General features: G+C 35.1%; 1 protein-coding gene across 6 annotated transcripts; it reads left to right on the top strand.

Moving 5' to 3' along the window:
* The first annotated feature begins 9,753 nt into the window (after nucleotides 1-9,753).
* On the top strand, nucleotides 9,754-19,009 carry LOC25487492 (DDT domain-containing protein PTM). 6 transcript variants are annotated; one of them, XM_024776604.2, is made up of 11 exons: nucleotides 9,754-10,643; nucleotides 12,410-13,072; nucleotides 13,302-14,313; nucleotides 14,411-14,687; nucleotides 15,129-15,253; nucleotides 15,343-15,797; nucleotides 15,921-15,949; nucleotides 16,485-16,991; nucleotides 17,077-17,496; nucleotides 17,575-17,687; nucleotides 17,800-18,129. In XM_024776604.2, the coding sequence occupies exons 1-11, from the start codon at nucleotides 9,859-9,861 to the stop codon at nucleotides 17,977-17,979; spliced, it is 4,566 nt and encodes a 1,521-aa protein (XP_024632372.1). In that variant the 5' UTR covers nucleotides 9,754-9,858; the 3' UTR covers nucleotides 17,980-18,129. The 6 variants fall into 6 exon arrangements, with proteins under 6 accessions (XP_024632372.1, XP_013464890.1, XP_024632373.1 ...); XM_013609436.3 differs by having other exon boundaries at nucleotides 17,077-17,687; XM_024776605.2 differs by having other exon boundaries at nucleotides 17,077-17,687; nucleotides 17,770-17,925.
* Nucleotides 19,010-19,017: the final 8 nt, after the last annotated feature.

Genomic DNA, 19,017 nt, shown 5'->3' with positions numbered 1-19,017 from the left:
GAGGTTGGTGAAGCTTTGGGACTTTGTGAAGCACTATAGTGGGTGGTTGAGTTAGGATTGAATATCATGGATTTCTCTTTGGATTCAAATCCCGTCGTTGATTATGTGAATAGTAATAATAGTAGTAACACTAATTTTACAAGTATTATTACTCATTGTCGACAGCTACTTAGTAGTTAATTTACCAACTCTATGGTAGGGTGTAGCCATAGGCAAGCAAATGGGGTGACTCATGAATTAGTTCAGATAGCACCATTAGAAGTTAACTTCCAATTATCTATTGACGTACCGCCTTGTATCTATAATGTTTATCTAATGAAATAAGATAAATTTGTTCCCCTAAAAAACATAAGAAACCAATTTTGTTAAAGAAAAAATAAAGATTAAAATCACACCGTCGGAGTACGTAGGGTCCGTTTGGTTCGGGATTTTCGGAAGGGAAGGATGATTCTAAACTTTTTGTATTTGATTCAATTTGTAGAAGGGGAGTGGAAGGGAAAGAGAGGGGAAGGAAGGGAAGGAGAGATGATTTAATACAGTTTTAATTATATTAACATAATAATCCCTATATTTATTTTAAATTGTCAAAATTGTCCTTATTAAAAATTTAATGCTTATTTATTCATGTTTCGATGTATTCTTATTGCGTGAACTTTTTGTTGCTAATCTGCTAAAAAAAATCAATTTATTTGTTATGTATTCTCTTCTTCTTCATATGTTATTGAGATTTTTTTTTATCTTACTTTTTTTTAGGGTCTGTTTGGTTCGAGAGTTTTGGAGGGGAGGGGAGGGAAGGGGAGGGGAGATTTTTAATTTGAAGTGTTTGGTTCAATTTTTAGAAGGGAAGGGAAGGGGAGGGGAGGGGAGCAAATCTCTTTAAAATTTTATTGCATTGCCATAATTATCCTTAAATTAATTTCAAATCTCAATATTAACCTTGTAACAACTTTTATTATTATTAGATTATATTATTTTTGTAACAATCTTATTATTATTATTATTAGGTTATCTTATTCTTGTAACAATTATTATTATTATTTTGTTATATTTTCCTTGTAACAATTTTTATTATTATATAATCTACCACTCTTATTTGTTAGATGTACAAACCGCTCTTACTACTACTTTGTTGTTGTCAACGACTGCTTGAGGCTTCCTCCAAAGTGAATTGTGAGTAATTTCATCATCTCATTGTCTATATCGTAGTATTATTAATTACATCGTTATTGATTCGCTACTTTATTATCCTTGTTTAATCGTTATCGTTGTTGGAACTTTATTATTTAAATTGTTGCTTTATCCTTACGGTGGCTTGTTTATTTCAGTGTGTTTTTTCTTATGGTATTGATCCATTCATTTGAGAGTATTGTTTTTTTTTCACTTTTAAAATCGTTGAAGTCTTTTTTTTTTTTGATGAAATCGTTGAAGTTTTATTATTATTATTATTATTTTATTTTAATTCAGCTTATTATACTTGTTGTTGCTTGTTTTTTTTTTTTCACAATTAATTCACCTATCCATGTCTTGTTGTGTAAAATCTTGACCAGAATTTTTTTTCACTACACAACCTTACTATTATCGGATTAGCTGAATATAACTCGTAATCATTGAATCAAATTGAAAATGAAATTCACTAAAAACGCACATAGTTTTAAAAAAAATAAAATAATTTACCATGAGAACAGAAATATACAAATAAAATTTTGCATAAAATAGCTACAGCCTACAGGCAAACGAACAGTAAAAACTCAGGACATGTTTACATTTCACATGTTCCCACTTAAAACCTCTCTCAAGCATGCAGGCCATTTATTTTATTTTTTTAAAGGCTGATGCTGGCTATTGAACTTGTTCCTGTTGGCACACTACATTATCCATCCTCAAAGCTGTGCATTATTTTTATTGATACTTATTGTTGTTGGAGTATCAGATACAGCTTATATAAAATGCAAATCTTCACTTCTAGCTAAAATAGGATAATCACAACCTAGTAGTGTTTTTTTTCACTGTTAATTCACCGATCCTACATGTCTTGTTGTGTAAAATCTTGGCTTTATTTTTCTGTACATTAATCTATATGCTTTGTTTCATTTTTTTTATCTTCCATATATCTATACATTAATCATGATTTTTTTTTCTTTTTTACGTTCTGCTTTTCTTTCTATATGCTTTGTTTCATTTTTTTTTCTTCCATATATTGATCATGGCCTCGTTTATATATAAATATGTTTGTTGTAGTTTATTACATGTCTATATGTAATTGTAGTATAAGAGTTATATAATCTAGAAATTAATTTTATGCGATTAGATGGATCATCAAGATCAGGAAATTGCTATCAATAGATGGTTTGATTTGCGCCGAAGAGCTATAGCTCAGCTTATGTGTGCTGTTGTCTTTTGTTATATTCGAATCTCTCGTAAAAAAAAAAAAAAAAGCTATAGTATGAGCTCTCAGAGAGAAAGGGTGCGTGAAGAAGTAATGTATCGACTTAAAAATAGTGAAATTAGTAGAAATATAATAAGAATGGGTCCTCAAACTTTTTTAAAGTTATGCGATATGTTAGAAAGAGAAGGGGGCTTACAACCTACAAGATGGTCAAGTGTGGAAGAACAAGTTGCAAAATCACTTTACATACTAACCCATAATGCTAAAAATCGTGAAGTCAACTTTTGGTTTCGTTGTTCGGGTGAGACAATTAGCCGTCATCTCCATCAAGTTTTGAAAGCTATTCTTGAATTGGAAGAAAAGTTTATTGTACAACCCGATGGATCAACGATCCCCTTGGAAATTTCTAGTAGCACTAGATTCTACCCATATTTTAAGGTACATTTTTATATTAATAAAATATTAGCAAGACTTGAATAAATTATATATATATATATATATTGTTATCATGGTTTTTGGGTGCCAAGCCATTAATTGGACTTGAACCTTTTGACCGTTGATATCTCTCTTTTTTCTTGGGAAGGGTAAAAGGAGAAAAACCCTTGAGTTTCCGGATTCGGGGGTCGTTTTCGCTACGGGAAGGTGTTAGGCACCCGGGGCGATTATGGTATTCCATAAGAACCGCTCTCCTAAGTTTATTTCTACGCTTTAGTTTTATTGCTTATTTGTAAAAAACGGAGGTATGATTAGTGAAGAATGGGGGTGAGAAGAAGTAGAATTTGATTTTTATTTCGGCTTGGAGGAGTTTTGACTCATTGCCTACGTACCCTTTTAAGGGATCAAAACCGATCGTAGTTCGTTCTCAAAAAAAAGCTTTTGTTTTTGTTGGTTGATTTTAAGTTTGAAAAGAGATTTTGAAGAATAGAGATGAGAGGCCTCAAGGGCATAAGATTTGGAAAATGTGAGGTGGAATTAATCGTTTTGCTAAATGAAGTCTAAGTATGGTTAAAGTTCATTAAAAGTTTTACTTAAGAAAATAAAAGGGAGAAGTTATTGGAGTTTTGACTCCATTCTTTCATGAAAATATTTGAAGTGAATTTATTTGCATATTTTTTGGAAAAAATTGGATTTTCTCTAAGTGTTCGAAACTAAACGTTCATCTAATCATGCAATCCTAGCCATACATCTATGCATACAATCCTAAGCATACATCTAGGGTGAGTGTGTGCGTGTCGGTGCGTCACAGTGTCCGTAGTCCATATTACAAAAATTGCCTAAATACATTCTATGGCCTCTTTGCCAAGCTACAAACCAATGATAACAAATTACATCACCAAATGAATTAAAACTTACAAAAAAAAAAAATAAATGCTAGGCTAAAGAAAGTGGAGGAGATAGTGGTGAAATGGAGAAATGCTCATGAAATGAATGGAACAAAAGAAGTGAGATGATTAGTAAGATAAAGCATAGAACAAAAGAAGTGCACAAAAAATATTAAGAGGAAAGACATAGAAGAGACTAATAAAGTGACAAAATGTGCATGAAAGTGGCCATAAAATTCTAGCATGTGTATGACCTATGATCCCTTCATTATGGCAAATTTTTAGAAGTCTTGCTTTGTGCCATAAGGTGAGAATTAATAGGACATATTCAAGCTAAAACTCATGGCACATTTTTAAGACATTTTGCACCTTATTTGTTATTAAAACACATACTAATTGCAAGGCAAGAAGAAAAATAAGGTTCATATTCACAAGCAGCAAGCCACACATAGGATCAGCAACAATATTTATCATAAAATTGCCTATTAATCACTCACAACATATGCCATCATCTTTTGAGAAAATGCACTACTAAAAAAATGCACAAATTTGTATCAAAAACCTAATTTAAACGAAAAATATCACATGCATTTTTATCATTTTTAAAACTATTGAAAAATATCACAAAAGCATGAAAATACATCAAGAAACATGTGATAATTTTTTAGAAATTTTATTAAAAAAATCTAAGCATGCAGAGGTTCCAGTAGCAAAGAGACAGGGTGCAGATAGCAAAAAAAGAAGCAAAAACGAAAATGAAAGGCCCAAACCATAACGAGAAAATCTGGAGCATCAGGGAACGTTAGATTGATCTGAAGGCTGAGAATGAGAGAGTAAAACCGAAAATAAACCGGACCGGTTCAAACCTCTATATATATCTGTGAAATCCGGTTTTTTTCCATTTGTTACTCCTCTTTCTCTTTCTTCTCTCTTTTAGAGAGAGAAGCTCTACCTTCTCTCTAACTTTCCGGTCATCTTCTCCGATTTGCATGGCTTTTCCGGCGCAGCGGACGGCGGTGGCGCCTCCGCGCCGGAGTTCGAAACTTCTCCGTTTCAAATTTTTTTTACGTTTTTAAACATCTTTTTTTACGTACTTCTCGAATCCGAGCTTAGATTTTTCAAAAAAAGTTTGAATCGGAGTAGATCTGAGTTTGAACTTCGGTGAAATTTTGAAAAAAAAAGGGAACAGGAGACGAAGGAGGATACCTCCTCGGCGTTGTTGAAACCGTTGTCGTTGGAGCCGTCGTTTGCACGACTTGGATTCGCGACACTCGCGGCTTTGGCCTCGTTCTAAGCTCGCGCTGTTCTTGATCGTGCTTCTTCTTTCTGATTTGCGCCTTGCGTGCTTTCTCTCTTCTCCTCAGATTCGCGCTGGTCCTTTTCTTCTCGGATTCGCACACCTTTCGTGATCGTGCTTGAGTCCGGTGACGGATTCGCACTCGTATTGCGAAAGGAACAAATCGATGATGATGATTCTCTGACGAATCTTCTGAGATTTGCGGAAATTTCAATGGATTTTGGTGATTTTGTTATGAATTTGTGTGTTAGGGTTTGATGAATTTTTCTGTGTTCTTGGTGATTTCTGTTTTTTGATCTAACTGAATTTGAGAGAGAAAAATTGATTCTGTTTTTTTTGTGGTGAAGTGGCGTGTGATTATCGGGTCTGTGTGGCACTGTACACCTTTTATAGCTGACATGTGTGCATTGGAACCAATAGGAAACTGACATGTGGCATTGGACCTTTCCGCAAAAATAAGAACTTTAAGGACTAAACTGCAATTAACCCTAAAAGGACTAAAATGTAAAAAATAAAAATAAAAAGGACTGAAATGAAATAGAAAACTGTTTGGACAAAAATGCAATTTTGGGACCTCAAATGAGGGACCAAAATGCAATAAAAAATAAAATTGAGTAAAAAACGTAATTTGACCAAACGTATAGCGAAACAAAAAATAAAATTGACAAAACGGACTAAAACGAACCAATGGCTTAAATGAGGTACTTCAAAGTAACCTCTCTATGCCAAAATTTTGTGTGAAATGACCAAAATGCCCCTAGGGCTAAAAATGACCTAAACAGATCCAGATTGACTTGACACTGACTTAGATGCAAGTTTGAAATGAATTTAACAAGGTTTACTGATGAAATGTAAAAAAAACAATCTGAAAAGACTCAGAGACAGTCACAAGGATGAAAATGGGTCCCACTGCAGGAAATGACCAAAATACCCTTCTGTACGACTTTTTGCAAATTTTGAAATAAACTGTAGAAAAAGCAATGTAATGATTCAGAGACACTTTTGAATGACTTACAAGACAAGTAAAGACATTTCGAAAAGTTTTATGCAAGAAAAACATAGGTAAAATTGTGATTGAAAACACTGCGTAGCAGAGACAATTTGAACTGTGCAGTTGAAATTTGATAATTGACAAAGTTTGAAATGAAATTGGGCCCAGTATTTTTAGGTCCAAAAACAGGGTATAACATATATATATATATATTGATAGAAAAATACTATATTGTGTCAGGATTGTGTTGGTGCTATAGATGGAACACATATACGAGTCAAGGTATCTGCAAAAGACGCCCCTCGTTATCGTGGTAGGAAAGAGTATCCAACACAAAATGTTTTAGCAGCGTGCACTTTTGATTTAAAGTTCACGTATGTGCTTGCGGGATGGGAAGGCTCCGCCTCTGACTCAAGAATAATAAAGAATGCATTAACACGAGAAGATAAACTTAAAATTCCTCAAGGTAATATAAGAATCAACATAAAGTTATAACTACTTATATTATATACTTCAAACTATCACATTTATTATTTACCTTTACTATAGGAAAATATTATCTAGTTGATGCTGGTTTCATGTTGACAAGTGGACTTATTACGCCTTATAGAGGAGTTCGGTATCACTTGAAAGAATTTTCGGCAAGAAATCCACCCCTAAATTATAAAGAATTGTTTAATCTTCGGCATGCGTCTTTACGAAATGCAATTGAAAGAGCCTTTGGTGTATTAAAAAAAAGATTTGAGATTTTATCAAATTCAACAGAACCCGCTTATGGAGTCAAAGCTCAGAAATTAATCATTTTTGCATGTTGCATTCTTTACAATTATCTAATGAGCGCAGAACCAAATGAAGACCTTATAGCTGAAGTAGATGCCGAACTTGCAAATCAAAATGTATCCCATGACAATCATGAGGCATCAAGAAGTGATATGGATGAATTTGCTCAAGGTGGAATTATAAAAAAATGGTGCAGCGCATCAAATGTGGTCAAATTATGAAAATAATGGTCAAACTTAAATGGATTACATTGCAATTTATATTATTATTTTGATTTTGGTTTTTCTTTGATGAAGTAGTACTGAATTTATTAAATTATGGTGTTTTTTATATATGTGTGTGTTTGGACTAAATGTATATTTGAAATTGATGTCAAGTGAATGATATTGGAACTTCATGTTAATTATATTTATTAATGTAGTTATGTTATAATTGACCATTTTTATAGATTATGACATCGAAAAAGCAATTGTCAACCAGCAATGGTAATTCTGGGTCTTTGACCTGGAATAAAGCCATGGATGATGCTCTTGTTGATGCTCTCATGCTAGAATTTGAAAACGGTAACAAAGTTAACGGTACCTTTACGTCAATAGCATATAACAATGTTACAGATGAACTCGTGAGATTGTTTGGTGACCAAATTGATAAGGTGAAGATACAAAATCGTTGGAAAACTTTGAAAAGAAACTACAATGAGTATCACGAAATTTTTAAAGGTGGTATGAGTGGGTTTTCTTGGAATTCAACTACACAGTTATGGGATGCGGAAGAACCAGTTTGGGCTGCTCTAATTGAGGTAAATTTTGTAAATCTTGTATTTTGAAATATTTTTTGATTGATCAAAAATTTTACAACTTGTGTCAAACTTACTTTTCAGTCGAAACCAAAAGCAGCACATTGGAGAGTTGATTCATTTCCAAACTATAAAAAGATATCAATACTTCATGGGCCTAACCGAGCTGATGGAGATGAATCTGGAACTTTTAAAGAGACCAGAAAACGAGGGGCATCGATCACTGAGGAAGATTTTGTTGAAACTATTCAAGATATTGATGACCGTGTTGCTCGGAATGAGGTAACTTTGGAGAGCTTTGATGCTCCTGATTATGACTTTACTTTACCTGAAACACAATCATATGATCCTTCAACCATGACAAGTGGTGGAAAAAGGAAGAGATTGAAAGTGGCTAAGAATAAAGAGACATACAATGATATTATTGAACTTAAAGAGTCAATGAAAGTGGTTGCAGAGGCACTCGGAGAAGGAAATGCTGCAATACGGGAAGGAAATGAAATAACGAGAGAACGTCATAAACACGAGTTGCCTCCAATTTCAGGAGAAGAGACTTGGAATTTATTAGAGGAGTGTGGATGTGACCCAAATTCATTGCCTAAGATATATCGTGTTGTCATGAAAGATGTAGACATACTTAGAATGATTCTTCAGTGTCCACCCAAAGCACGCAAAGCAGTCATATTGGAAACTGTCTTTGGTTCTTCTGATTAATCATACTATGATGGTGTTATGATGTTTATGAGTTTTTTTAGGGAGACTGTTTTGTTATGATGTTTATCATTATTTTTTTTAAGGAGAAATAGTTAACAGTAGTCATAGTCACTTTCATGTGTCTTATTTGTTCATATGCAACAAATTTCATTTATCTTACAATTGTTAATTAATAAGCACTATCCATGATTTTGAAAATTCTTATGTCATATATTTAAGACCTATGTTATTTTTTACGAAAGTAATTGGAAAAAAATGCAAGGATTACAAAGAATTGTTCTTATAAAAAAAATATTACAAAGAATTGCTCCGATAAAAAAAGCCAAAAAAAAAAAAAACAATATGATGCTTGGAGCAAGATACATGAGCCAGTTTAAGATAAAATAGCAGCTTAGATGTGTGCTTGTCTTTGTCAGTTTCTGAAATCGTAAAAACAAACAGTTTCTTTTATTTAATTAAGTTTAAGGGTAAAACGGTAAAATACTGTTAAAATCCCTCCCCTCCCCTTGTGAACCAAACACACTTTTAATTAAAAATATCTCCCCTCCCCTCCCCTCCTAATTCTCGAACCAAACGGACCCTTAGGGACCTTCTTACTTTTTATTGAATGGGAACGTATTCTAGTCTTAATTTTTTTAATTCAATATATTTGGTTTTTTACATATTTATATAAACTTAATTTAGTAAATATTAGATGGATTATCAAGATAAAAAAAATGACTATCGATAAAAAAAATTCAAATAATTTTAGATTGTGCTCTAATATTTATGAATTCACTCTTTAAAAAAAATTGTTACACCTTTTGTATTTGATTATTTATGGAGATTTTGGTTATTAAGTTTTCATGTTTAATTTTTTAGAAAGTGAATAATTTTAAGGGAAATGCTAACCGGTGCCCCCGGGGCACTGGTTAAGGCGGGGGCACCGGTTAAGGATGTGAAAAAGGAAATTATATAATAGTTAATGCATTGAAATAATGTAATTAATTGATAATAAAGTCAAAAACAGTTTCATTTTATGGTAATAATTCTCTTTTATGGTATGCTTAACCAATGCCTCGGGGGGCACCGGTTAGCAGGACCCTGATTTTAAAATCATGAGATTGTTTTAATATTAGAGCGATAAAAAAGTAATTTGGTGTTGAAATCCTTTCCCTTCCCTTGTGAACTAAACTTGTATTTAATTAAAATTCCCCCTCTCCTCCCTTTCCCTCTTTTGAACCAAACACATAGTATTATTTAATTAACATATCTCCCCTGCCTTTCATTAAAATCTCTTTCTTCTCATCCCACCGTTGAACCAAACGGACTCTTAAGAGATCGAAAATTCAATTAAACTAATATTTTAATTAAAAAGTAATAGGTGGATTAAGCAAAACTAACCCAACCCGCTAAAACTGACGTTTAAACGGGTTAAGACCCAATCACCTCACAGCCCTATAATCCGTCAAAAGCGCGCGCGCATGCTTATGCAGTTATTATTTCATTCATATAAAACCCGCACAATTCTTCAAACCCTAACAATTTTCACTGAACCTCCGCAATTAGAAACCCTAACTCTCTTCATCTTCAATGAAGCTTCCGCGAAAATCCAAATCAACCGAACCACCACCACCACCGATGGCGCCACCATCAGGGGATCCTCCGTCGGAACCACCTAAACGGAGAGGTCGACCGCGGAAACAGAGAAGAAAAGAGAAAGAAACTGTAACCGTTGAATTGAAGAAGCCTATTGTATTGATTGGACGATACGTTTTGAAAGAGTTTTCAGAACGCGTTGATCAAATCGGAAAAGTTTTGAGTTACAAAATCGGTTTATACAGAGTCGACTACGAGAACGGTGATTTTGAGGATTTGGATAGTAGTGCTATTCGTAGAATTCTCATTGAGGATTGCGATTTTGACGACGATTTGATTCGACGGAAGAATGAATTGGATCAATCGTTGTTGAATAAGATTATTGAAGAATCGAGTGAATTGAATGTGGAAGATCAAGAGGAATCACAAGATGTGATGGACGATGATTCTAGGGATTCCTGTTCTGATGCTGAGACGCCGGTTGAATTGCCTGTGGCATTAGAATTGCCGCCACCGTTAGAGTTGCCGCCGTCTTCTGGAACTATTGGTGTGCCAGAGAAGTATGTTTCGTACTTGTTTTCGGTATATGGATTCTTACGCTCGTTCAGTATTCAATTGTTTCTTTATCCGTTTAGTTTGGATGATTTCGTCGGTGCCCTTAACTGTCGGGTTCCTAATACGCTGCTTGATGCTGTTCATAATTCTTTAATGCGTGCTTTGAGACGTCATCTTGAACATCTTGCATTTGAGGGATCGAAGATTGCATCGAGATGCCTAAGGTATTATGCTTCTACCTACTTAGGTTAATTTTTTATTTATATACTGTTGACTGTTTTGTTTGCATTAGAGCTTTGAACCCTATTCCATTAAAAACAGGACATCAAGTAATACACACATACATACGTGTGTGTTTTGATTAACCCATATTTCCTTGGTACTCCCCTATGTTAACCTCATTATTTCCCTCACTGTGACTTACAATTCGAGTCATGTGTAACAAATATGAAGCTATGTTTGGTATGAAGCAGGACTTTAGCCAATAGGTAATAGTCAACACATAGATGTGTTTAGGGATAATTGGTCAGGTAATGGCATGTGTGCTCAACTTTATTTAATTCCTACATACACATATTTATAACAAGTCCATGATCCCATGTTGTCAAATCAAAAGATTTAGAATATTCATGATCTGCATAATTAATAATCTCCTCAACCTGTTGCATGGCGTTCAACATATTTATAGGAAGCAATCGATCCTTTTGTGCTGACCGTTTTATGCTGAAGAGAAATTTCCTTTAAGCTATTAAATTCGTTGTCTAAGGATAGTTATAGTCTGTTATCTATGATGTTATGGAGTTTGTGGAGCAGAAAGAATCTTCTGTGAGACCATAAGGTGGAGCAACCTATAGAGATTGTCTAATGGGGTACAACTACAATCTATTCCATCTTGTGGATTGAACAGGAGGTTGCTTGTAAATCAACAGTGCAGCCTAGGCAACAACCTCTTCCCATGGGTTTTATCAAATGTAACATTGACATTGCTTTCTTGTTTATGCATATATAATGATTGAAATTTGTCAGAGGGATGAAACAAAGTCTCTTCATTGGTGGTGCTAAAATTAAAGTTGTACATAAAAGTTAAATGTTTTATTAATACTACTAATAATTACTAGTAAGTGAATTGAATTGAAACATTTGCATACAATCAGTTGTCAAACAGCCGCTCTGCTATAGTGGAGCGGAATTTGAACAAACCGCTATTTTCCACAATCTGCAATTGACAACATTGCATGAAATCCCTTGTTACTGTAGGTTCTGTAGCTTATGCTTTCACCGAAAACAGAGATTCGGAAGAAAGTTGTGCAAAAGTAGTTATGGTTAGTTGTCACTTTTAGTGGAAAACAACGACTACAACACCTATGATTCTGTAATCTATTAAACTGTATGTATGTATAGTCATTTTTGGATATTATATCTTAAAAGAAACATATATATATATTCATTGACCTAATATAACTGGGCACACCTTATAATTTGCCTTGGTGCTATTCCACTGGTTAAAGTATTATGACATATAGAATCCAAAAACACTGGAGGCATGTAATGCATTTTTTTTTTTTGCAAGTCTTCATGATTGTTATAGAGGAACTTGAAAGCAACTAAATGTGTTTTTTTTACTAGTTTTTACAGAGGAGAGGACATCAAATCATCTACATAATTGTAGAATTCTATCAATTTGTTTTAATTTGTTCACCAGTACACATGCGCTGGTGTTATTTATTTGTGAGGTCATTATATGGAAAACAATAAAGAGTGCCCTTAAGACACTTGTTAGGGAAATTAAAATAGAAATATTCTCTTGGGAAATGGTGAGAAAGTGTATATTAAACTTTTTTAAGGTTTAAAAGTTGTTATTTTCAATGTAAAATTTCTACTTTTTGTTTTTTCAATGAGTGCCCAAGGCACTTGTTAGCAAGACTCTTATTAAATTTATTATTTATATTGTAAAAGATATCAATTTGAATTTTAATGTGTATTATTCCAGGTGCAGTGAATGGAGCTTGCTTGATACATTGACGTGGCCTGTTTTCTTAATTGAATATTTAGCAGTTAATGGATACATTAAGGGGTCTGAGTGGAAAGGATTCTATGACGAGATTTTTAACGGCGATTATTATTCATTGCCTGCAAGTAGGAAGTTAGTAATATTGCAAATTCTTTGCGAGGATGTTTTGGAGTCTGAGGAGCTTAAAGCGGAAATGAACATGCGTGAAGAGTCAGAGGTCGGGAAGAATTCTGATGTTGAGGACAGTCCTCCTGTTAAAAATGGGCTGAAAAGAGTCCATCGACGATATGCCAAAACTACCGATTTCCAGGATGAAGAACCTACAAAGTTTGTTTCAAAATTAGATGCTGTGAACTTATCTGCTAATTCTGAGGACGAGGTTGACAAGAATGGAGATGAATGTCGCCTCTGTAGCATGGATGGGACCTTGCTTTGTTGTGATGGATGTCCTGCTGCTTATCATTCAAGGTGTATTGGTGTGATGAAGATGTATATACCAGAAGGGCCATGGCATTGTCCAGAATGCAAAATAAATATGATTGGGCCAACAATTGCACGTGGAACATCTCTTAAAGGGGCTGAAATATTTGGAAATGATTTGTACGGGCAGCTTTTCCTGGGTACTTGCGACCACTTACTTGTGTATGTTCAAAATCTGTTGTGTTTCTTTAACTCCTTCATTTGTTATGTCGGATAAATGTGCTTTACTTGGAACTTAATGAAATTCAGAGTCCAGTTGTATTTTCTTCCCTTAGACTTAAATCTGCGCTTTGATTTTGTTCTCCTATTCTTTTTACTTTTGGCCATTATTTTCAATGTAGCTGTACTTACTGATTTTGAGGTTTTAATGTAATGTCATTTACGATTGCAGGCTAAATTTCAACAGTTCCGAGTTTTGTCATAAGTACTACAATCAGAATGACATTCATAAAGTTATTCAAGTGCTTTATGCTTCTGTGCAACATAGACAAGTGTACTCCGGTATTTGCATGGCGATGTTACAGTACTGGAATATTCCAGAAAGCTCTTCACACCTATGTGTTCCAAACGGAACACATCTAAGCTCAAGTTCAAAGATAGATGAAAATGACCATAAAGGATTTACCTTGGGGAAAGCAGAATATGGTCCGGATTTTGTTGTTTCAACTATTAACCACCAGTCTGACATGAGTTGCCCAAATCCTGATAACAAGTCAACTGCATCCATTTCTTCCAAGTGCTCCTTGGTAAGCAACCAATTTATTAATTATGGGAATGCAAATGACACTAGTTTGCCATTGCAAACTAACGGTGACCAGACTGGCTTTGGAAAGTGCAAAGGAAATATCACTAGTAATTTTGTGTATATGGGTTGCTCCTATAAACCTCAGTCATACATTAATAACTATATGCATGGTGATTTTTCTGCATCTGCTGCTGCTAATTTGGCCATTGTTTCTTCAGAGGATTCTAGATCAGAGGGTCATGTGTTTGACTTGAAGAAAGCTACACCTGACAACCCTAACTTGGTAGCAAAAGCATTCTCACTAACAGCTTCACGCTTCTTTTGGCCAAATTCTGACAAGAAGCTTGGGGAGGTTATAAGAGAGAGGTGCAGCTGGTGCCTTTCTTGTAAAGCCATTGTTTCAAGCAAGAAAGGGTGCATGTTAAATCATGCTGCTATATATGCTATCAAAAGCGCTGCAAAAATACTTTCTGGTCTTGCTCCTGTAAGGAGTGGAGAAGGAATTAGCCCCAGTATTTCAACATATGTTATATATTTGGAGGAAAGTTTACATGGTTTAGTAGATGGGCCCTTTCTTAGTGAAAACTATAGAAAGCTATGGCGGAAACAAATGGAAAGGGCCACATCATTTAGTAACATAAAGCCACTTTTACTTATAGTAAGTAATTATTTATTTTATTTTTTAAAATTAGGGGGATTAATTATTTGGTGTGTAATTATATGTTTTTCTATGAGTAATAAATTTCCATTTTCAGTTTGAGGAGAACATTCGCACAATTGCTTTTTGTGGCGACTGGGTGAAGCTGACGGATGGGTGGTTGGTTGAATCTCTCACAATCCACAGTGATACATCCACCCTTGGAACAACACAGGAGCGTGCATCATGCGACAGATGTAGAAAACAATTACCAATCAAATATACAGTCAACAAATGCCGTGAAAACTTTGGCTGGTGGAATGGCAAATTTACCAAATCTGTATTTCAGAAAGCTGCATTGCCAAAGTTCTTGGTCAGAAAAGCAGCTCGGCAAGGTATTTCTTGAAGTACATGTTTTTACTATGATCAACTGGAAACAAATTATTAGCTAGTCCCTCCATTCATTTTTAAGCGTCGTTTTTTAAGAAATCTTTTATTCCTTTTTACAAATTGTTTCAAAGTTCAAAGTAGTATTTAATTTTGTTTTGTCAAATATTTCCTTTCCTATTTATTGCAGAGAGAAATGTGTGAAGCGCGATAGATAAGGGTATTATAGGAAAAAGACAAACAATTCTATCAAAAGTAACAACTTAGTGATTTTATTGGTACGTGTAAATAACCTTAAAACGTCAATTTAAAAGGAACGGAGGGAGTAAATAAATTGATGCTTGGTTGATCAAATATCGGTTATCCACTGATAGAATTTTGAATTTTTTTTGTGATTGTGTAAACTTGTTTGGGAGTAAAAAAACCGTTGATTGTTGTTTGGGAAACAGGTGGTTTGAGGAAAATTTTGGGCATTGTCTATCCTGATGTCTCTGAAATTCCTAAAAGAAGCCGACAGCTGGTTTGGAGAGCTTCCGTTGAAATGAGTAGAAATGCATCACAGCTTGCACTTCAGGTTGCCCTTTGATTATTATAAGATGTATGACAGTATATTGGATCTGACAACAATAATTTGATGATATTTGATATGATTATTTGCACCAGGTTCGATATCTGGATTTTTACATCAGATGGATTGATCTGATTCGGCCGGAGTATAACCTCCAGGATGGAAAAGGTCAAGATACTGAAGTGTCTGCTTTTAGAAATGCAAATATTTATGACAAAAAGTTTGCAAAGGGGAAAACATCCTATGCCATAGCTTTTGGGAGCCAAAAGCATATTTCTTCTCGGGTAAGGAAGATTGCTGAAATAGAAGAAGTGCCAGAAGGAGAGAAGTTATGGTTTTCTGAAACTCGCATTCCTTTATATCTGGTAAAAGAGTATGAAGTAAGAAACAAAAAAGAGCCATCTCATAAAGATAACTTGAATATCGCATCTCAATGGCACAAAAGGCAGTTGAATGCTATCTGGAAGGACATATTTTCTTACCTCACGTGCAAGAGAGACAATTTGGACTTGTTATCATGTTCTGTATGTAAGCAGTGCGTTTCATTTAGGTAATTACCTGACTTGGTTATAGTTTTTCACACGATTCTATGGTATCCCTTCCTTTTTTTCTTTTAACACCTATTGACTCTAAAACCTTCGGTTTTTTTTCCTTTCTCTTATTTGAATTACAGGAGTGCTCTCAAGTGCAGTGTATGTAAAGGTACCTAATGCATTATCCTTCTATCTATTTACTATAGTATTCTGTTCTAATGTTTTTGGGAATTCTTGATATGTGATATTTTTTGTTTCTTATAAAATGAACCGTTCTTCCTAGAATAGAAGCAAATGAACGACCATAAATAAATAATCAGCATAGGGTTTTTTTATTTATTATTGGCTTAAATGCATTTTTGGCCCTCTATGTTTGCCTTCGTAGCAATTTTGACCCCCTCATTTTCCCAACTATGTTGAGAAGCCGCCACGTGCCCCAAAAAAGGGGCCAAAATCACAACTTTTTTGTAAAGATAAGGGGCCAAAAGAGCATATTTTTCTAAACATGACAAAATTAGGGGGTCAAAATTGCATTTTTTTTGTTAGGGGGCCAAAATTGCTACGATGGCAAACATAGGGGGCCAAAACTTCATTTAAGCCTTTATTATTTGATTTTGTTCGTGTCTTGGTTTTATTTGTTTGATTTGATTTTTGTTTGTTTCTTGGTTTAACATTTTGTTGCTTATGGGTGGTACATTTGTCAGGTCATTGTCATGAGGGCTGTTCAATAGATTCAACATTCTCTACCTATACAGATGTTGAGTTCTTGACCATATGCAAACAATGTTATCATGCCAGATTACCTACTCAAAAAGAGACCATTAACAAATCTCCAAACAGTACCGTACTTTTAAAAGGGCGTTCTTTGACAATTTTGAAGGAACCGGTGCCTAAATTTGATGATGAAATACCGAGATCTACCAGGGAAAATGATTGTCGTCCCGACATGGAAAAAGTTGCTTCCCATTCCCCTCTTGAAACAAAAAGTAGTTGCCGAATATCCCCACTGGAAACTAAAAGCAGTGGCAAAAAATCCTCTTGGGGTATTATATGGAAAAAGAATAACAATGAAAATACAGGCATTGATTTCAGGCTAAAAAAAGTACTTCTGAAGCGACGTTCAAGCTTGCCTCAATTGGAACCCGTTTGTCACTTGTGCCATAAGCCATATAGATCTGATCTAATGTATATAGGCTGTGAATCATGTACCCGTAAGTTTTTTTCTCTAGTTATAAGTGATAACACTTTTTAACAGCTTGTAATTTATTATCTAATATTTGCATGTGGGCTTTACAGGGTGGTATCATGCTGAAGCTCTTGAACTTGAAGAGTCCAAAATATTTTCTATGCTGGGCTTCAAATGTTGCAGATGTCGGAAGATAAAGTCACCCGTGTGTCCTTACTCTGATTTGGTGCGCAAGGAGCATGTTGTAGAGCAGTCTGGCTCACGGGCTTCCAAGAGGAAGCGTTCTGGAGCAGATTCTAGTTCTGAAACAGTAGCTGACCTTAGAGCATGTGAGCCTGCTAGTCCGGTTTTTCCCTCAGAGGCTGTTTCTAAAGAAGAGAACAACCCTTTTCCGTTTTCTCTTTCAAATGTTGAACTGATTACAAAACCCAAGTTAGAGTTAAATGCAGAGAAGTCACACTCACAGGCTTCGAAGAAAAACCATTCTGGAGAAGGTTCTGGTTCTGGAACACTGGCTGACACAAGAGCAAGTGAGTTTACTACTCCTATCTTTCCTGCTGAGGATGTTTTTAAACCAGAGAACAATCCACTGCCATTTTCTCTTTCAGATATCGAACTGATTACAGATCCCAAGTTAAAGTTAGATGCTGGGAAGTCACATTCACAGGCTTCCAAGAAAAACCATTCTGGAGCAGATTCTGGACCACTGGCTGACACAAGAGTAAGTGAGCCTGCTACTCCTATCTTTCCTACAAAGGATGTTTCTAAAACAGAGAACAATCCTCCGCCGTTTTCTCTTTCAGACGTTGAACTGATTACAGAACCCGAGTTAGATGCAGGCTTTGAGCGTAACACCATCTCTGGGTCAGGGCTTCAGAAAATACAAACGACAAGGCATTTTAAACCTGAGGGGGACAATAATAGCTCTTTTGGGGGTGAAGTTTGGCATGCTGAAATTTCAACACGAGATGAAATGGGTAATCTGCCTGCAGAGGTTTTATCACCTTTCATAGAACAGGACTTTGTCTTTGCTGACTGCAATCTTCTTAGTGACTTTGACATTGTTGATAATGAATACATGGACTTTGAATCAGAAACCCATTTCTCTTCTTCTGAATTTCTGCATCTAGATAGCAGTAGTCACTTTGAGGAAGCTGACACGTTTGGGGACTTGTCAGGGTTTGTAAAAAATTCTTGCACGCTAGGTGTTCTTGAAGAATGTGCAACTACTAGTTTACAGAACAATCAGAGTCCTACAATTTCATCAAATGGTAATGTTCACAATTGTTGGCAATGTTCACAAACAGAACCAGCCCCCGATCTCTCTTGTCAGATTTGTCGGATGTGGATTCACAGTAATTGCTCACCCTGGATTGAATCATCATCTAGGCTTGGAGATTGGAAGTGCGGGAATTGCAGGGAATGGCAATAGCTGAACTAGTCATCATCCAATCACATAATTTTAGCAGCAACCTTTCCAGATGTCTCAATGAATATGCACACGGAATAGTTCAGGTGACATGTATAGACGAGTTGAATCCTCTGCTGCCGAACTTGAGCAAAATATATTATGAGCTGGCATGGTTTAATAGAATGCAAGGTGCTGTGATTTTTCCTTTTACATATCATCTCAGCTTCTCCAGTGCCTGCCGACCCAGTTTTTGATCGAGTGAGCTGGCTTTCAACATGATTTCATATCCATCAGTTTGGTTGAATGCTCCAGAGCCTTATTGGTTGAATCATACTCCCTAGTTTTCATATTGGATTTTTTTGCCTCGTGACATTGCATGAGCATGATTTACAAATTGCTCGTCGGGTGATAAGCAGGTTTTTATGTTGCTCATCTGACTATTTATTTGCACAGATTAATATTTTTCAAATTTTTCCAGTCAGCCAAAATTGAAACCTTAACCTCTTATCCAAGGTTTTTTGTTTGTACCGCTCAATTCAAAAAGTATAGCACACCGCAAGTGCTTAGGAACTAGAATATTCAGTACTTTGATATTTACTTTTTTACAAAAATTAATGTTCATAATTTGTTAATGATTTCT

This window comes from Medicago truncatula, chromosome 2 (genome assembly GCF_003473485.1).
Source record: "Medicago truncatula cultivar Jemalong A17 chromosome 2, MtrunA17r5.0-ANR, whole genome shotgun sequence".
Lineage (NCBI taxonomy): Eukaryota > Viridiplantae > Streptophyta > Magnoliopsida > Fabales > Fabaceae > Medicago > Medicago truncatula.
Note: the sequence above shows the minus strand (reverse complement) of the source record. Positions and strands in the feature narration are given on the sequence as shown.

Coding starts and splice junctions, on each gene's coding strand:
- LOC25487492 (XM_013609435.3), top strand. CDS start 9,859: ATGAAGCTTCCGCGAAAATCCAAATCAACCGAACCACCACCACCACCG. Junction 14,688..15,128: donor CAGAAAAGCAGCTCGGCAAG/GTATTTCTTGAA, acceptor TTTGGGAAACAG/GTGGTTTGAGGAAAATTTTG. Junction 15,254..15,342: donor CATCACAGCTTGCACTTCAG/GTTGCCCTTTGA, acceptor TATTTGCACCAG/GTTCGATATCTGGATTTTTA.